The following is a 19,200-nucleotide window of genomic DNA, read 5'->3' as shown; positions in this document are numbered from 1 at the left end:
CTAATTGCTATAATATATTGATAGCTTGGGATGTAATTAAAATGTTTTAAAGTTTAGAGACCAATCTAAAAAGAAGATAATAATTTGAGGATGTCAAATGCAATTAACTCATTTGTTTTAAATATAAACACAAATTAAATAATAGAAAAGAAATAAGAAAACAAAATCATAATAAATGAATTTATGTGATTGAATATTATGTTTATGAAATCATCATTCAAAAGAAAATGTATAAAAAATCATAACATAGAAATACGTCATAAATTAATTTTATTGGATTGAAGCATAAAATCATATGGTGTTATCACTCGTTGGAATTGCTTTGCTTTGATTTAGTAGCTAGTTTTGATTTAACTTTAAATTTAATTTCATTTAATGTGTGTTGATATAAAAAAAGAAAGTGGTTAAGATGGTTGATTCACCCTGTTTAGAATAGAATCGTGTATATGGTGATTGGAGTACAAGGAGGGAGAAAATAGAATCTGAGTTTGGTGAGGGAAGCAGGTTGTGTTCCCCCTCTTCTTGAGCTGCTAACCTTATATAGAAATCGTCTCTTGTTTTGAAGTGTCATACAATGATTCGATATTAGTGGGTCAAAGGTCTGGAGTCAGTAATCGAATGCTTCCAAGCCAGGTAAATTGGCGTTATGATGACTTTAAATGGTCTCGCATGCATCTTAAATGGTTCGACCTAACTCTGTAGGACAGCAAATGAGTGGACCCTTTTATTAGACAAGTAGTTAGTTGAGGAGATACACTGCGAGGAGTTGTTTGGGTTGTGGTTGCTTGCAGGGTCCTACCAAGACGTAACGATGTGATTACCAGATGTTGAAAGATCTCATACCAAAAAAAATTCTCTTACTTTTACGTTTCGGAATAATCTTCCTTTTTTTAAAGAAGTTTCAAAATAATTTTTATTGGGTTGAATCAATTTAATATAGAAAATCTAATGCTATACTTTCATTTGATGGTAGACCATGCTTAAAACATAAGAAATATAAGTTGAATCTTCATATATATGCAGTTATATATATGTAAACATAAACATGGGTAAATGAACAAATATTTGGGGTAAAATAAAAGACTTAATACATGATGACAATCTTATTCATGGCATTACCCATTACCATTGGACTAGACCCAAAAAAACAAGCTATAGCCTACTAAAATACATTATTTGTTCAAAGTTAATAACATGAAAAAAATCAACAAATAACTATCAAACTTGGTAGCCAACTACTATAACAATAGGAAAGTCCTTATTTTTATGTTACAAAATGAATCTTCACTCAGTCCCCGTCAAGTTCCCTCAGATGGGAACCAAATGCTCAGGATCTAATGATTTCTCAATAAACACAACAATACCATTATTAACTTTGCCATATGAAATATATAGGTTTAGGTTATATGGGATTGATTGTCATAAGGGTTAGTCAGCTTCGGGAGTCGAGACAATTAAATGAGATTATATTTGATGGGATAGTATTTTTAGTGAGGTTGCAGCATTGTCTACCAAACCTCAAGTTTCAAAATAAAATTTGCTAAAATTGAACACTTAAGTATTGTATTTTGGTGTGTATATTGATTTGAGTCTATGAACAAAATAGTTTTGACAGAAGCCACAACACTGACATCTTAAAATGGATTTTGGAGGTAAAATAAATAAATAATGATGGAATGCAAGAAAATAAAAATTCTCCAAAACCATATTTCTTTATCAATAAGATAACAATGTTAAGAAAAATGGTGATTACAACATGGGTATGACAGTAGTACAATTCCCTATTTGATTCACTAAACAAAAAAACACTCAATTCTCCAAAAACCCAGCAAAAAAGAACAAAGAAAAAAGAAAAAAAAAAACCACCCCCTTAAAATGCATTCACACAATATACAAAAAAGAAAAAAAAAACAATAAGTAAACATTTCCCGAATCTGACCTTGCTATCCAAATGAACCGACTATTCATGACCAGCATCTATAGGTGTGCCGGTCCTGGCCTGTGATATCCGATTGGCATAAATTGTAACCAGCCGCAATTGTGTGCTGTTAAGCCCCTCCAAGTGAGGCAAAAATGATTTCCCAAGCATGATGTAAATATCCACCAAACAAAAAACGACAGTCTGCACCATCGAAACATTGATATCAGACATCAGAACCCAACAACAATTGAGAAAATTTTAGAACATGCAAAATTACAGAGTTCATTTGCTTAACTTGACTCTGCTCATAAAACCAAACCATACTGCAACTCAAATTACAAAAATTTGAGGGGTGTGATAAACTTACAATTTTCAAAATTAAGAATCGAGAAAAAAAAAGTAACATTTATAAATTAAATGATAATAACTTATTGAACTAATAGTTCAATGTAGAACAAGACTGGACAAGTCAACCCAACCGTTAACGAATTGCTTGACTTGTTTTCGTTATCCCTACTGTGTCTCCGAGGAGACACCCCAACTGTTAAAACACGAACTTCAAACTGGAAGCCTAAGGTTCTAATCTTGGAAAGGGAAGGTATTTACAGGATAGGAGAGAGCTACCTGTTTTTTATAGCTCAAGTCACATATAAGAGAAAAGGAATAAAATAAAAGCATCCATACACCATCAATCGAACCTAAAAGTGCTCTATGAATTCCCAAATATCAACAAATAAATCATCCTACACTTTAATGGTAAAAAATTGTGTCTTCTATAAGATAATTCTATCTTTGTTACAGATTTCTGGAGGTAATATCTCAGACAGCAACCATATCACTTATAAAGGATCAAGCAGCTAGTTGCATAAATGGTCATGCATAATTTCTTCCACCAGATGATAAAAGTATAATGAAAATTTTAAAAGGGCACATAAGTATTACCTTACGGACATCAGCACTCTGGTTTCCGAAAGCTTCAAAAAGAGCAGGCAAAAATGAGGGCAACTGAGCCGTTAGTTCCTCCTGTGATAGCCGTCCCACAAGCTGAACAAAAAGGCATAAAGGTTAGAACGCCTAAGACCAGGAGGAACAATAGAGCAATCAAAGGAAAGCAGCAAATAAGCGTCTAACCCAAATAGAAAGGAAAGAAATGACGATTCCCTAGAATAAAATTAACTTTATACAAGCATTCTGAACAGCCCTGGATATTTATCCCGATGAAGGTTCAAAATGGATTAAATCTAACAATTTTCGTTCCGATTAAGATTCAGAATAAATACCTTTGTTAAACAGTTGATGCAAATAACTAAAGTCTTCTCATCTTCAGTAACTAATAAAGGTACAATAACCTGCAACCCCCATCATTTGACAACATCAGTACTTGTAATAGCCTAAACCAAGAAGAAAAAGTGCCAAAACACTCTTTTCTCTTCATTTGCTGTACGCAAAACAAGTCAGACATTCGAGAGGGAACCACATACACTTAAACATCTGAATGGATCATACTCGGACAACACAGTGTTCAAGCAGTGCTCAGCTTCATTTGAAACCTAAGCATGGAGCAGACAAATTAGATGTGGAGGAGAAAGAATATTCTCAAAGGACAAGTTTATGGAAAGTAAATCATAAATTACTTTTGGAACATTATCCTTCATTACATGAAGCAGCTTCTCGATCACTATTTCAACAGAATCTCCCATAACACCTTTCTGAAAGTATGACAAGCCAAAAAAGGGAGGAAACAAGCACACTCATATATTAGGGGGAAAAAGAGAAGGAAAATCTAAACAATGTCTCGAAATAATTGTATACCAAAAAATATAAGCAAACCTGGTTTTTAAGCATTTCAATTATCAATGACAGGGCAAGCTCTCTGATTGAGGAATCAGAATCATCTAAAACCTCAAGTACAGCTGTCAAAATCTGATTGGCATACTGCATAAAACTACATGTTACAAGTTGATGTGCAAGATATATAGCAGAGCATATTTGACATAGAGTGCAGAGGCCAATACTCTTTTTTAAAAGTGTGGCAGGGTTAGGAAACTTCAAACAGAAGGAAATCAAAATAAAATCAAATTTGTACAAGAATTATAAGGAAAGATATATACCTTGGTCCAAACAGAGAGATCATTAGCCACAGAAATTTCATATAATTGCTGAAGTGCGTTGTGCTTACTGGCAGTAGGGCTCTCATCATTCCCATTGCAGATCTAAAATACAAAAGAAAGCATTTATGAAGTGTGAAGTTCTTGTAACACAATAAGCACTATGAGAAGCCAAAATCCATTTTCTCCAGGCAAACTCAGTTGATTAAACAATTATCATCTCCATATAAAACCAGGACAAATCAAACTCACCACATGAAGAATTTGAGGAATGCTAGGCCCCGTGTCTGGCATAGACCTAACCTTTATAGCTGCAGGTTTAAGATGATTAAGATCTAACTCTGATGATGTTCCATTATGTGTAGCTCCTTCAGTGGTCTCCAAAGTGTCAAATCTACTCGGGCCATTAATTTCCAGATGTGGAGTAGATAGACCTTCCAAGTTGACACTACTTTCTAAGTTCTCTATCTGGCCAGTTTGAGACCCCAAAGTCTGACAAATAGAATTAACCATATAAGACGACTCTTTGGTTTTGGAAGGAAAAACATTTGTGTTTGAACTAGTTTCCAAGTTCTGAAATAAGTTGTCCTGTGTTTCATCAGATGTTGCCAGGCCAATATTTCCAGTGATCAGGGTTGATTCCTGGGTGGAACCCCACTTCCTACCACCATCACCATCAGTGGAACCAGCAGAATATCTTCCAAGTAAAAGACTCTTCTTGGACACACCAATATATCCTTCTTCAGATGAAGTTCCAACAACATCAGATGGATCATAGGATGATTTACGCTGTCTCTCTTTCTTGTTCTGCAAATAGTTAATCAGATCCACCTCAATACGAGGAGTGTACCGTTTGAGTGCCCGTCTAAGGAAATTTTGCTCTTCAACTGATAAACTGAGAATAAAATTCAGAACAGCAGTTGGATCAAAATTCGAGTATACAGATATAATGCAAGTGATAGCTACATCCTTGAGCTTAGTATTTTTATCATGGACCAATGGTGTCAGTTTAGCAAGCCATAACTTCAAGATGCCAATATTACTAGAACCTTCAGAATTCATAGCATGCTTGTTGAAGGAAGTAATAGCAAACTCGATAACAGCCAATTTTGCCTTTGGTGATCGCTGTTCATCAAGTGAACGAAGCAAAGCCGGTAACAGGGAATCTATGCTATAGGTTTTGCTGACAATTTCCAACGTCATTGAGCAAGGCTGCCTAACCAACTCCTTTGGATCAATTAACCGTGAGAAAACATGGGGTAGGATCCTTTCCATGTAACTCTCAAAGGGCTTTCGGCACGATGGAATAATATCAGCAAGGGTTGAAAGGGCAGCCTGTGCAACTTTATGGTGGGGATCATCCAAGTGCTGGAAAAACAGTTTCATTACCTTCTCAAAGTTTTGAACCACTTCCTGAATACCTTTTGGGCCTTGCTGCAACAATGACCGGAGATAAGTAAAAGCAGCAACCCTGGCAGACCAATCAGAACTAGGACTGAGCCCCTCGCTTAGGGCATCACTAAGAGAAGCTGGACCTTCAACATAACTTGACATCTCTCCAAGTGACAACTGGCTATCATCAAAACTCTTTCTCCTTCCAGCAGACATCCGCCCAGCTACATGCTTTCTCAATAGTGGCCTCTGGAAGTTTGGAACATGATTGTTCTGTAAATCCCGAGAGTTTACATCTCTATAAGGTGTGTCCAAATATTGCCTGTCAACATGTGGATTTACAGACCGCCTGGCCTCCCTAATGTCAATGTTCTCTTCAAGGGAACCTCGTTGTTGTCTTTCAGATGCCCTCTTGGCAGAGTATGATATGAAAGCTGGCAAAGACTCGGTTGTCGCACTAGTCCTATATGATAACTTGCCTGAATCTTTGGAAGCTTGAATTTGAGAAATTATGTCAGACATTATCAGACCACCATTGTGGTTGCTACCCTTACCAACAGTAGAGGTAGTCGATTCTAGTCCTAAAGAGCTTGTGAGGCTATTAGAAGCTGGAACAACGGCAGGGAATGGTGGATCACGAGATGATGGAGGGTCAACTCCTGCACTAGTGGGCAATAAAAGAGAAATTTAGCTGCTCACAATTGAACCAATTTTTCTAATCATTTCAGGCAATTATCACAGCATTATTTAATGACCTCATACAAAACTTTCAGGTTTAAATTAAGTGAAACGTAGAAAATTCATTCAATACCTAGATCCAAACTTGTTGACCTCTGTTTTTGGGATATGTCCAGACCTCTAAGCATACTTTCAATGGCACTGACTTTCTGTTTGCTTGCATGCAACACACTCTCCAAAGTACGGTCAGCACCTTTACCAAGGGACTTCGATTGGGATAGATTCAACCCAGATGTGAGAGGTGTGCCCGAGGATAAAGTTGAAGTTCTGTCCATGGCAACTATAGCAGATGTTTGATATCCAGGTAGATGTGCACTGGCAGAAGATTGAGAGCTAATTGGCATTTTAACATTTCTGTCACGGACAGAAGGAGAAGCATGCCGCCTATGCATCCCTCCATCTTCTTCGTTAATTATCTGAGTAAAAAGAAAGAAATGAAACCACAATCTAGAAAACAGAATTATTCCAAAAAAATCCATCAAATATAGAAGCTGTATTTACCCTTTGAATAGCAGGATCAAAGGAGGTGAACAAGCGACGAGAACGATCTGGCCAAGTTTTGGAGAACATTCTGTAGCACATTCTAGCAGTTGATCGTACCTGTAAAGTTCACAATTAACTAGTCATCTATCATCAAACTTTAGAAGGACTCAAAGAGGTATAAGAAAAAAGTATATAACATCGAGGTTTAAGAATTAGCTTTCCCACATAAGGTCATCTTTCCAGATCATCCTATTATGCAAAAACATGAGTCCATTAAAAGATACCAAGTGAAGACTGAAGAATCAGCCATGAAGCAGTCATGTTTCCAAGAAAGAAGCCAATCATCATGATCAACTTACACCTTTGAACAAAGGGCTGACTGAATAACCATTTACAACAACCATCTATAGCTATCAAACAATAGAAGCAAGTCCAAATATAGATACCTCACTCATTGCATCAGCAACACAGCACCTAATCAGATCCTCGTATAAATCAGCCGATCTCTGTATTTCTGGTGCATCAGGCCAATGTTCAAGTATCAATAATGCATATTCACAACACCTGCAATAAGAATATAAAAGTTGAATATAGAAATAACGAATAAAAGACTTCATAAAATAGTAAAACCAGGAAAGACCTGGCACGGAGTACAGCACTACGGTCATTCTTTGCACAATCAGCTATGCGGGGAAGCACACGGGCAACTTTGCAGTTACGCAACATCTGCAACATAGGAAAAGATATCATAAGAAAAGGGAAAAAAAAAAAAAGAATCAAAGCTAAACGGGAAAATGGAAGGGGTGATATAGGAAAAAAATTACCGTTTTGATGCAGTTATCTGCGGACTCTGCAATTACAAGCACAGTAATCACAACCAACTTGAAAAGTACCTGATTATCATAATATGAAATTAACAAGTGCATATGAGAATATAAATGTTGCTATGCCACAAATGAAAGCTGAACTTACTGGGATGAACATCTCAGCACATGCCTCAAAATCTCCCAAGAGCTCCTTTGATAAGAAGGATAACAAATGGCAAGCCTGGAAAGAAGGAAACAAACTCAAAAACAACTAAAGTACTAAGAAAAGCACTTATGGGAGACGAAAGTAAACAATTGTCTTGAACTCAACCACCATTATTATATAGACTGTCTCAAGATTCCTAGTGATCATTGTATAAAAAATTCATCCACTGTGTTAAGAATCAAGAAGCTAAAGCACTATGCACAAACTTAGAATCTCACCAGCTTAGCTATGTCTAGTAAGAGAATATGAAAACTGCCATATAGGAAGAAGAAAAACACAGGCTTCATAGTCGAAGTTCCAGACATGTAACTATGAAGCTGGATGCATATAAGAATTCTATCAACAAAATGCAATATTATAGTCTTCTCAACAGCAAACCATAATTGTGATCTGTACTCAAGTTGAAGTTTTCAGCTTAAACTATCCTCTCCTACTAGACTTGCTGGAAACACCCCTCTTGGAGATTTCAATAGAGTCAATAGGGACAAGCAAGTATGATGATAGATCCATGACATGTCCCCTATCATTTGATCATTTTCTATACATGGATATGTTTTAAACAAATAGTAATACCGGCAAACTCAAGAAAAAAAAAAATGAGAAAACTCCTTGATTGAATAACTCTGAAATTCATTAAACCATTCTAAAAGGTTCCAGTGTTAATTAAAAAAGGAAGTATTTAGAAAAGGAACTTCAAGAAAATTTATTTGACAGATAAAAAATTATAAAAAAAAAGAAGAAAAAAATCTCTCGGTGCTAGAATAAGCACTATTGGTTCAGAGCCATAAAACAAACTATAAACACAAAGAATAAATCTCCTAAAGTATCTAAAACAAAGTGCAAAAAGAAAAAAGTCAGCACCAGTAAACACAAGAAAAATGTTACAGACCTGCTTCACAATGCTTGACCTCCTATCTGATAACTGTGTACTTAGTGGGCCAACAAGCTGCTTCAAGAGTCCCCGAAAAGACGGATAATCAGCAGCACCTGTTTATTCACAGTAGTCATAAACTATAGAGGAAGAATAAGCCATATAAATTTGGAATGTTGATAGCAAATAGGGCAAATAACATGACAACCTTACAGAAGTCAAAACTAAGGGGAATAGGTAAAACAAATAGGATAACCCAGGAATTCATATATCTGAATTTTAGCATCCCCTTGTATACCTAAAAAATTATATCTAACTCAGTCTACATGGGCCAGTTCTTTAAGATTTAAGAATTTTCAGGCAGAATCATTTCATAACTGTTTGGCTAACAATAGCAACTTTCTAATTCTTTAACAGTAGTCACATGCTGGATAAAGATTGGTGGGAGGTTTGACAAGAGAGAGGATAAAAACCTCCAGAAACAAGCCCTTCAAGTCTCTGCATGGCAGCAATGCGTATGGACCAATCTTTTTCAGGAACAAGAGTAGAGGCAATTTTCTCAAATTCCCTTACCAGCTCCTTATCTGAATAAACTTGAATTGGATCTATTGGCTTTTCAGTGATATCACTTTCACCTATAAAAAACAAAAGAAATCACTTCAGTAACATTTAACTTGTTGAAACATGATCTAAGAGCAAGCACCATAAATATGAGAAACATGAAAATCACTTCAGTAACATTTAACTTGTTGAAACATGATCTAAGAGCAAGCACCATATATATGAGAAATATGAAAATATATAGCCTATATTGGAAGTAGGTTAGCATTTCATGAAAACCATTTGAAACTCCTAGTTAATAATAATGATAATAATAGTTAGATACAGAGCCAAACCTCCAAAAAGTGATGTCTCCCTCGAAGAACTCTTGGCTCTTGGACTGCTTTTCTTGGGATTACGTACCGCAGGCTTTATCTCTCCAGTAGCAAAACCACCCAAAGTTCCATCTGAATGTCGAACTTGTGGCTCAATTTTCTCTAGTCTGGCATTAATATCTCTCATCTGCAAATTGCATCCTATATCGTAAAAATTACAAATACAAATTGCACCAATACCTTTCTTATAGAAGGAAATGTCATCAAAATCAAAAGGGATGGGTGGGGTGGGGAGGAATTGAACTATCAATACGAAGTCAGAAAAAACAAATAAGAAGCTAGAGGATGGTTTGTTATTCTAAAATTAAATACTGACCATAGATCCGGGAAGCTGATGACGATGAAGTTCATCTCGAAATTGAGTTCCGGCTTGCGTATACATTTCCTGAAAAAGGAAACATTTGATCAGATTTTTCCACTAGATATAAGAATCTTTGATGTAAAACCATCTCTGAGAACATTTCGCAAGCATGATGGCAGAAGTGGACCTACTGCTCTCAGTTACTGTAATACTCATTACCATCCAAAGAAGAAATACTAAAGAGGATAAAAAATTTAACCCAATGAACAATTACTGAATAGCTCAAAACTCTTAAGACCTACATTCATCAAGAAGAAGCGTAATAAGTCACATTAATATTAATCCAAGGAGCCAGCAACACATGTCCAAACACCCTATATGGAGAATTTTAAATATTAAGGAGTAGGAAATTGGAAAATAGTTCCAAAAAAGATCTAAAACTTGAGTTATAATCAATCTAATTAAGATGGTTTCTCTTTGTTTAATTGCTAAATACAACTACCATGGGCAATCAAAGTTTTCGTGCCTATTGATTTTCTACATGAATTTTCTGTCCTCTAAAGGCATTAAAAAGCTTATTATGAGGAGCCGAGCATGTTTTTCTATAACTGAGCAGCAGAAAAGCTGCCTTGGATGTAAACCCATGTAACAAGCTATCGGCTGCACGTTCAAGCATAGTGAAAGTTCTTAGAAACCACGGGTAACACCACAACAAGAAAAGAAGAAAACATATCAGAGACATGAAAAGACTATCAAATTCTTCCTACATATAAGGGCAACAAGTTGCTAAGCTCTTCCAACTTCTAAGATAACACTAGAAAGAAACGTTAGACAGACCTCGATGCATAATATAGCAGCTTCACGAACACCAGGATTTGTGTCATTCAACATCTGCAAAATCTGATAAAGAAATTTATATGTCAGCTAATCTCTGTCACATTGACGAGACATAAAAGTTCACTTCGAAAATGTTTATAAGCATACAGGAGGAAGAATCGCCCGTTGAAGTGGAAGTTCAGTAGATGCAAAAAGACTGATTGATGATGTGACTGTCCGGGCAAATTCCTCCCGAACTCTCCAACTTCTATGCGTCCAGGCATAAGAGCCAGCTCTTTCAACAATAATCGTTGGGGAAGAAACCTGAAACAAATATGTTATTAAAAATCACACCATTTCTTCACCACTTAACCTAAAACATTAAAGCGTCCCAAACTCAGCAAGACACCCATACTAATATTTACTCCAAGTTTTAAAAAGATTACCTCCATGAGAGTGAGCAGTAGGCGCCTGGCAGCGTCTCTAACAGGTTGTTTGGCGTCACCTAACCGTTCAACAACCGCAGGAACGAGAGCGTTGAAGTGCAACTTCAAGTGATCACCGGAAAGAACGGCGGCGGAAGCAAGAGCCTGGAGAGCTCCCTGAGAGACTCTAAAATTGTTGTCCTTCAGGAGATCCAAGCAGCAGTCAACAAGCGAAGTGACTTCCGAAGAAGTGAGACTCTTTCTAGAGCCTTCAAGGAGTTGGTAGAGCCGCTCCACCGCCGCCATCCGCTCCTTGGTGTCTTTGGCACGTGCTAACTCCAGTGCCTCCTCCATCGGGATACCGATCCAACGGGACAGTACTCAGATCTGAACAATTGCTTAACCAATTCCAAAAATTCGAAATTCAAAAGGAAAAAAAGAAAAAAAAAATGTGAAATGTGTTTAGTTTAATTCGAAAGAAACGATAATTGGGTTTTATAGCAAATTTAGATTTAGCGGAGAAGTGTCGCTTTTTCCCTTTTTTCGGAGGAAAAGGAATAGAGGGAGAAAAATGGCAGAAAAAAGGAAATTAGTGAAGTGGGCTGAGATCTACGGAGAAGATGATGAAGCTTTCTGGTTAAACTTGTTGAGGATATTACCATCCATTTTTAGTTTATTTACGAGTATTACCACTATTTTATTTTTATTTTGTCTGTGACTGCGCTGGCCGCCGTATGATTGTTTATATTGATTTTGGGTTATTTATATATTTTTTTGGCTTAAAAAGTAATCAATTTTTTTTCAATAAAAGCAATTAAACTTTTTTTACTTAATTAGAAATTTTAAAATGCATGGTCTAAAACTTTTCAAAAAATAATTAAGTCTCTATTTTTTTACATTTAATTCAATAATTAAACTATCAAAATACATCAAAAAAATTTGTAATTATTAACTTTAATTGTTGATGTTAAAATTAACCGTTCTTAATTCTTCAATTAAAATCAATAAAATTTATTACATTTTAATAAAAATATAAGAAATGTTTAATTTTATTAAAAATTAGAAAATTTGTAAAATTTTATAAAAATCATAAAAAATTATAAATTATATTGAAATATTGAAAATATATATTTTATAAAGTTGTAAAAATATAAAAAATTGCAAAGAAATATAAAATTTGTAAAAGAATTATAAAATTATCATATCAAAAGAAGTCTTTTATAATTTTATTTATTTTATTTATTATTATTTTTACTACATGTCACGTTGTGTTACAATACGTGATAGGTTTAACTAGAAAAAAACTAAGAATCGTTAACTTTAACGATCAACAGTTAAAATTAATGGTTAAAGAGTCTTTTGATGCATTTTATAATATTTATAATTTTTACATTTTTTATATTTTGTATGATTTTTATATTTTTATAATTTTTAGTAAATTTTAAATATTTTTATATTTTTATATTTTTATTGAAGTTTAATATTTTATAAATTTTATTTTTTATTTTTATAATTTTTTGTCACAAGTGATGTAGTTGTTATGACATGGGATGATTTTAACTGAAAAAATTAGAAGCGATTAATTTTAACGGTCAACTGTTAAAGTTTACGATCAAATAGTCTTTTTAATGCATGTTGGCAATTGAATGCAAAAAAAAAAATAAGGGCTTAATTGTTTTTTTAAAATTTGAAGGTCTTTTTATACATTTTGATAATTTAAATACTCAATTGAGTGTAAAAAAAAAGTAATGGCTTAATTGCTTTTTTTTTACCTTTTAATGTATTTTAAAGTTTAAATATCAAATTGAGTGAAAAATAAGAGTTTAATTACTTCTTCTTCTTTTTTAGTTTGAAGGTTTTTATATTAAATTTTTCATAAATTTCATAAATAGTGACTCAAGTATCAAAAATTTTCATTTTAATCACTCAATTAAAATTTTCCATTCATGATTTTAGCCTCTTCCATCAAAATCTCACATGGAATATTTTCTTAATAAAATAAAATTATTTTAAAAATTCGTTTCCGCTACCCTAAACCAGAGGTGTTTTAACTTTTGTTGGCTCAAAAAACCAATCTGAAAAACAAGAAGAAGATCGAAGGAAGAGAGCAAATCATTTAGCCATTGATTTCGTTGACTCTTCCGTTGAGTTGCAATGGATGTTGATGACAGACTCGGACATGGCTGCAACCGCTCAACAGCTGATGAAGATAACAATAGTATCAGCAGCAGCAAAGGCAATAAGAAGGACAAGAAAATCAAAGCGAAGATGATGAAAGACGGGCCATTCTTCAAACAAAATCAATATGAGATAACTTGAGCAAAGATTGAAGAACGGATCCATCTTCATTAGTTCAACAAAATCAATATGGTTAAATTATTTTTCTAAAACATCAAACTAAATAAAAAAAAAGTATTTGTGAGTTTTGAACTAGTATTAATTACTTGTAAAAAATAATAAAAATAATTATATTTAACTATATTAAATAATTTGGTTTTACTCTTATGGTTTTACCCTAAAAGTTCATGCATGATTCTGGTTTAGATTAGGTATTATCCATTGATATATTAATTATTAATAAAACAAATCTTTATCTAAGTTTCATTGTTGTGAAGACTAAGTAATGTTGCATGAAACTTAAATTGCATTTCCTTAATGTTCAATGCAAAGCCACTAGATTAGAGATTTAAGTATTATTCAACAACTATTTTCTGTCACTCCAATAACATATGCCACTTCATATACTTCAAATTGGCATATTTTGGAAAGGGATTATTTCATAAATGATGGATGTAGTTCAACCAAATATTGAATGGTGTATTTCTATTTTTAAAATGTTTATTTTAATATTTAAAATATATGTTTATGTATTATTATAATACTTGGATTTAATATTATTAATACATGGCAAGATAATTAAATCTTGACATGTAGAATTTGAATCCATATAAATAATCCAATATGTCTATAATAATTTGTGGCATTTAAGATGTTAAAAAATAGGGGTTTGTTATGAAAAATTTGTAACACTCCCTACCCGTACTCGAGGCCTGGATAAGGTACGAGGCATTACCGGACAAACATACAAACATTAAACTAAAATACGGGCCATAAAATTTCATTCATACTTCAAAACGTTCATTCACTTACACATAGTCCCTTATTTGAGTCTACGAAGCCCAAAACTTACTTTAGAAAGGGTTCGGGACTAAACCGATCTCTTATAAATATTTCTAAAACTTTAAATTTTTTCTACGTTACACTTAGTACACGGCCTTGTGTTCCCTAAAGTTTATTTCAAATTAAGTCAAGTTGTTACACGGGCTAGGCACACAGGCGTGTGGTAGGCCGTGTGACTCAAGTCAGTATGTCATCAGTTTTGCACACGACTAGCACAAGGGCGTGTGGTCGGCCGTGTGGTGCAAGTCAGTATGTATGCGTTGTTTACACACGACCTAGACACACGGGTGTGTCTGAGGCCATGTAAGGCACACAGCCTATTCACACAAGCGTGTGACCAAATTTGGATGGAGGACTTCTCTCTCTCGATTGCTAGCAATGAGCGGCCTAGTTCCACATTAGAGAAGGAACTTGAAAGGGTCACTGAGAAGGTTCATAATAAAGAGGGTGTTGATGTTCAGAAAGTAGCTGGGAGTGATGATGTTTTGGTTATGTAGGTTGATAGGGAGCAAGGAGTGTGGAAGGTTTCTTTTCATGATAAGTTGTTGGAAAGTACGAAAGGCAGAGATGATGGATTTGTTGATTTGGTTTAGGAGGAAATCTCACTTGAGGATGTGATGTTAAAGTGTCTCTAACTAGTGATTAGCTTTCCTGATAAGGTCTATAACATTATTAACAGTAGCATGACTTCTACTGTGGTGGTACGTCTCTTAGGGAAAAGTATTGGGTTTCATGCTTTGCAAGGGAGAATTCAATCTTTGTGGATCCCAAAAGAAGATTTTTAGTTGATCAGTCTTGATAATGGCTATCTTTTAGTTAAATTCCACAATAAGGATGATTTTGATAATGTAACAGCCTGTTTTCAATTAAACCAAAACAATGGTTTTGGGACCACAAATTCGAGTTCGGAAGAAAAATTATATTAGTATTATTTTATGGTCTGCATTATGATAGAAATATCGTATGAAAATTTCGAAAAAAAATTGGTTATATGTTTAATTTGATGTAAAGTACCAAATTGCATAAAGTGCAAAATTGAATTATAGTAGCTAAAGGGATCAAATAGCTATGGAATTCAAAATTTGAGGTCCTTGTATGACAAATAGACTATTTAGAGGAGTTAGTAGATAAACATGATTATTCATCATTGGAAAATTCAATAAAGAAAATGATGAAATTGGATAGTAAAAGATAAAAAGATGATAAATAATAACATAATACAAAATATCATTATTTTATCATCTTTCCTAAAACAAAAATATGGAAAACCTAGCAATGGAAACCTAAGTCCAAGCAAGCTTATTTTGCTTAATTAGATCCGAATAGATCAAATACGGAGTTAGATCATGGAAAAGAGAAAGTAATGGATTAGTAGCTTTTGTGTACACTAACATTGTCAAGGTAAGTTCATATAATTAAATTGTATATTTATATGTTTGAATTGAATGTTATGCATATGAAATGAATAAAATTGTCATGTATAAGAATGGATCACATATCCGATAATGTCTAACAAGTGCTAAGTCCCATTTGAACAAATGAAATTCGATGGATACAGGGTCCTTAAATTGGTTGTGGTCCTGCATATGTTGCAGACACACCACAGCTCGCAAGAGCGTCCCGTTATTAGCTCTCATGAGCATCCCGATATTGGCTCTCTTAAGTTACTCGATATATGTGGCTCTCACGAGCTTCCCGTTAATTGGTCTTATAAGCGTCTCAATTGGTTATGATCCTGCATATGTTGTGGACACACCGTAGCTCTTATGAGCGTCCCGATATATGGCTCTCTGGAGCTTCCCGTTTATGGCTTGTATGAGCTTCCCAATAATTGGCTCTCTAGAGCTTCTCGATAAAAGGCCCTCTCATGAGCTTCCCAATTAATGGCTCTCCAGAGCTACCCAATATTGGCTCACATGAGCTTCTTGTTATATGGCTCACATGAGCTTCTTATTATATGGCTCGAAAGGGCTACCCGTTTATATGCTCACATGAGCATTCTTGAATACGAATTGACGGATATTATATGAATTGGTGGATTACAGTTTTGTGCACTTAGTGTGTACTACTCGTATTCATCGATAATTTTAAATAATTCAACGGGAAAGATCTTAATATGAAATAATATGAGTACGAGATGAATTATTATTCGTAAATGCCTAAAATACATGAAAATGATGTTACTTGACTTGTTGAAAACTGAGATGAAAGATACATGTGTATGAAATTTGCCTGATAATTATATACATTTGTGATTATGAGTTATTATATGAATTACATGACTAACATGCTTGATGAGGATATGTTTTTAAACATTTGACCAATTTGATTTGAGCATGTTTAGTTTGCTTACCATAATTGTGATTAAGTGGTAAGTTAAATTTCATGTTATACGAAATTACTAAGCATTAAATGCTTACTCTGTTTTATTTCTCTGTTTTATAGTAATTCGAAAGCTCGTTGGGTTGGAAGCTTGGCAGAGATATCTCACACTATCCATTAGCTCATTTCGGTATATTTAGTGAATCAATTTTAGTTATAATAGCACGTATAGATTAACTTGGCCAATGTTGGCATGTAAATGTTTTGTTGTGATTAGCCAATTGAATGGCTTGTATTGGTTCAATTTGGGATATATATATATATATATATATATATGCATATGACTTCATCAATTTGACATATATGTGGGTGAATGAATTAAAGTGAAAAGTAAATTAAATATGCATATGATAATTTGGACAATATAGTAAGTTTGTATATTTGGTTAATATGGGTATTATGTCATGCATAAGACTTGGTTTTGGCTTGATTTAAATGTTTTGTATTGGCTTGTGATTATGTTAAAGTGTTAATGTAGGTGGAAAGCAAATTTGGATGAGAAATGTAATTTGGAAAGGGCCTATTTTTGTCCACACGAGCAGAGGCACGGGTGTGTGTTTCAATCGTGTGTGACATACAACCTAGCACTTGGGTGTGTATTTTGACCGTATGTCCCTTGCATCTTTAAATTTCAAAACAGAATGCTCAAAATTTCTCACACGGCCTGGTACAAGGGCGTGTGGCTTATCCATATGACCCATACACCTAATTAATGCAAGTCAATATGCTCACATGGCCTAGCACAGGGGCGTGTGACTTGGTCGTGTGACCTAAGTTAGAATGCTCCCAAATTTGGACACGGGCTAGGACACGGTCGTTTGTCCCTATTTTAAATGCCCACATGGCCTGACCACACAGGTATATGTCCCTTGTACCTTGAAAAATTTTTGATGTTTTTTGAAAAATTTTCTGAGTACCTGGTTTACTTCTGACTTGTTTCTAATGTATGTTTTAGGCCTCGAGGGATCATTAAGGGACATTATGATTGTTTTCTAATATGAATGCTAAATGATATGAAATGCCTATTATATGTTCTGTAAATTTTCGGTAATACTCTGTAACCCTGTTCCAATAATAGATACAGGTTAGTGGTGTTACAAAGAAGGTTCTTATGGGTAGTCCATGGGTGAATTATGGATATTATTTCACAATTCAACCTTAGAGTAAGAGTTTCTCTATTAAAGATAAACATCCTTCTAAAGTCCTAGTTTGGGTCCGATTACTGGTTTTCTTTTAGGTATTATACTAAGTGTTTGCTTTGTGTTATTATTAATGTCCTAAAAGTAGTGGTGAAAGTTGACTGCAACACCATGTTTGGAAAAAGAGGGCATTTTCCCACATAGTTGTAGTGGTGGATTTACCAAAACCTCTCACTTATTGTATTTTTATCGATGGAAGATACAAGTGGTGGAATATGAAAGCCTATTGGTCATATGTTATAAGTGTGGTTGATATGGTCATTTAATGGAAGGTTGCCAAAAGAACCTTTCAGTGTCCATTAACCTACAAGTGGTGGTAAACAAAGATAACAATGCAACAAGACAACATGAAACACCATTGCTCCACCGCCAATGGTCCTTGGATACAAGTGCCTAATTGAAAAAGGAAAATGAACAAATAAGACGATAAGGGTATGCAAGGAAAGTCAAGAAATGTGGAAACCAGATATCAATCTTTTCGATTTGGTCTTATGGTGCAAAATAAGAAAGATTCCTTGGGAAATAAAAGTAAGCCTACAAAGTCATATTCTTATGCAACTACGTCAAACACTATTAGAAAGGAAAAGAATGTGAGTATGGTACATTTTAGGAAAGAGAACATAAGGCCCAATTTGTTAAAAGAGAACTAGTTCATGAGCCTTTTGTAACAAGTGGACAGAATGTTTATATTGGATCTACTAAGCAAACTAATTAGAAGTCCATTATAATATAAAAAAATTTAGCATTCCAAAAGATAAGCACAAGGTAGGCTCAATTGTTGAAGGAAGGATTGATGCGGTTATAAAGGATAAAACTCACATGTTCCCAAACAGCATGGATTTCAAAATGTCATACAAGTCAAAATCTTTCAAAGTAAAAGAGCTATTTTCATGCAAGAGATGACGAAGAAGGGATTAAATGTTCATAAAAAGGCAGAGATTAAGCTCCTGTTTCTTGTAGGTTGGTTAACATCCATATCCTAAGAGTTAAAACTAAATGAGAATGATCAACGTAGTTCAAGTGAAGTAAAGAAGGTCAATGAGACACCTGAGGATGCAGATATAGCCTTGACTTGAGATAAGTTGTCATCTGTTTATTCTATTTTATTTCTCATGATTGATCTCTATTTTTGGAATTGTCAAGGGATGGCTAGCTCTAAATTCTTTGAATTTTTAAGAATTTATGTGTCATTATAGATTGAATTCGGTTACTCTCTTTAAAACCAAAATTAATGATACGAAGGCAGACCATTTTTATTTTGAAATTGGGCTTCCCTTTCCTTTAGAGCGAAAGCAAGTGGGTTTTTGGTAGGATTTGGCTCTGATGGAATGATGATATGCGAGTTAAAATTTTGGAAATGGATACTCATTTTGTGCATGTTTCTATCAGCACCAATTTGATTGCAATGGTGAGTTAT

General features: G+C 34.4%; 1 protein-coding gene across 2 annotated transcripts; it reads right to left on the bottom strand.

The window, feature by feature from the left end:
• Positions 1 to 1,693: 1,693 nt before the first annotated feature.
• Positions 1,694 to 11,756, bottom strand: LOC108451926 (CLIP-associated protein-like). 2 transcript variants are annotated; one of them, XM_017749635.2, is made up of 21 exons: positions 11,044 to 11,756; positions 10,766 to 10,921; positions 10,619 to 10,681; positions 9,797 to 9,865; positions 9,442 to 9,607; positions 9,019 to 9,180; positions 8,564 to 8,661; positions 7,615 to 7,689; positions 7,467 to 7,535; positions 7,283 to 7,368; positions 7,089 to 7,206; positions 6,661 to 6,759; positions 6,233 to 6,575; positions 4,282 to 6,080; positions 4,033 to 4,134; positions 3,752 to 3,856; positions 3,556 to 3,630; positions 3,403 to 3,471; positions 3,202 to 3,270; positions 2,864 to 2,965; positions 1,694 to 2,122 (listed from the first exon to the last, which is right to left on the bottom strand). In XM_017749635.2, the coding sequence occupies exons 1-21, from the start codon at positions 11,374 to 11,376 to the stop codon at positions 1,961 to 1,963; spliced, it is 4,320 nt and encodes a 1,439-aa protein (XP_017605124.1). In that variant the 5' UTR covers positions 11,377 to 11,756; the 3' UTR covers positions 1,694 to 1,960. The 2 variants fall into 2 exon arrangements, with proteins under 2 accessions (XP_017605124.1, XP_052886498.1); XM_053030538.1 differs by lacking the exons at positions 10,619 to 10,681; positions 10,766 to 10,921; positions 11,044 to 11,756 and having other exon boundaries at positions 9,442 to 9,621; positions 9,797 to 9,838.
• Between the last annotated feature and the right edge of the window lie 7,444 nt (positions 11,757 to 19,200).

This window comes from Gossypium arboreum, chromosome 7 (genome assembly GCF_025698485.1).
Source record: "Gossypium arboreum isolate Shixiya-1 chromosome 7, ASM2569848v2, whole genome shotgun sequence".
NCBI classification, from domain to species: Eukaryota; Viridiplantae; Streptophyta; class Magnoliopsida; order Malvales; family Malvaceae; genus Gossypium; species Gossypium arboreum.
This window is presented reverse-complemented; position numbering and strand designations above follow the sequence as displayed.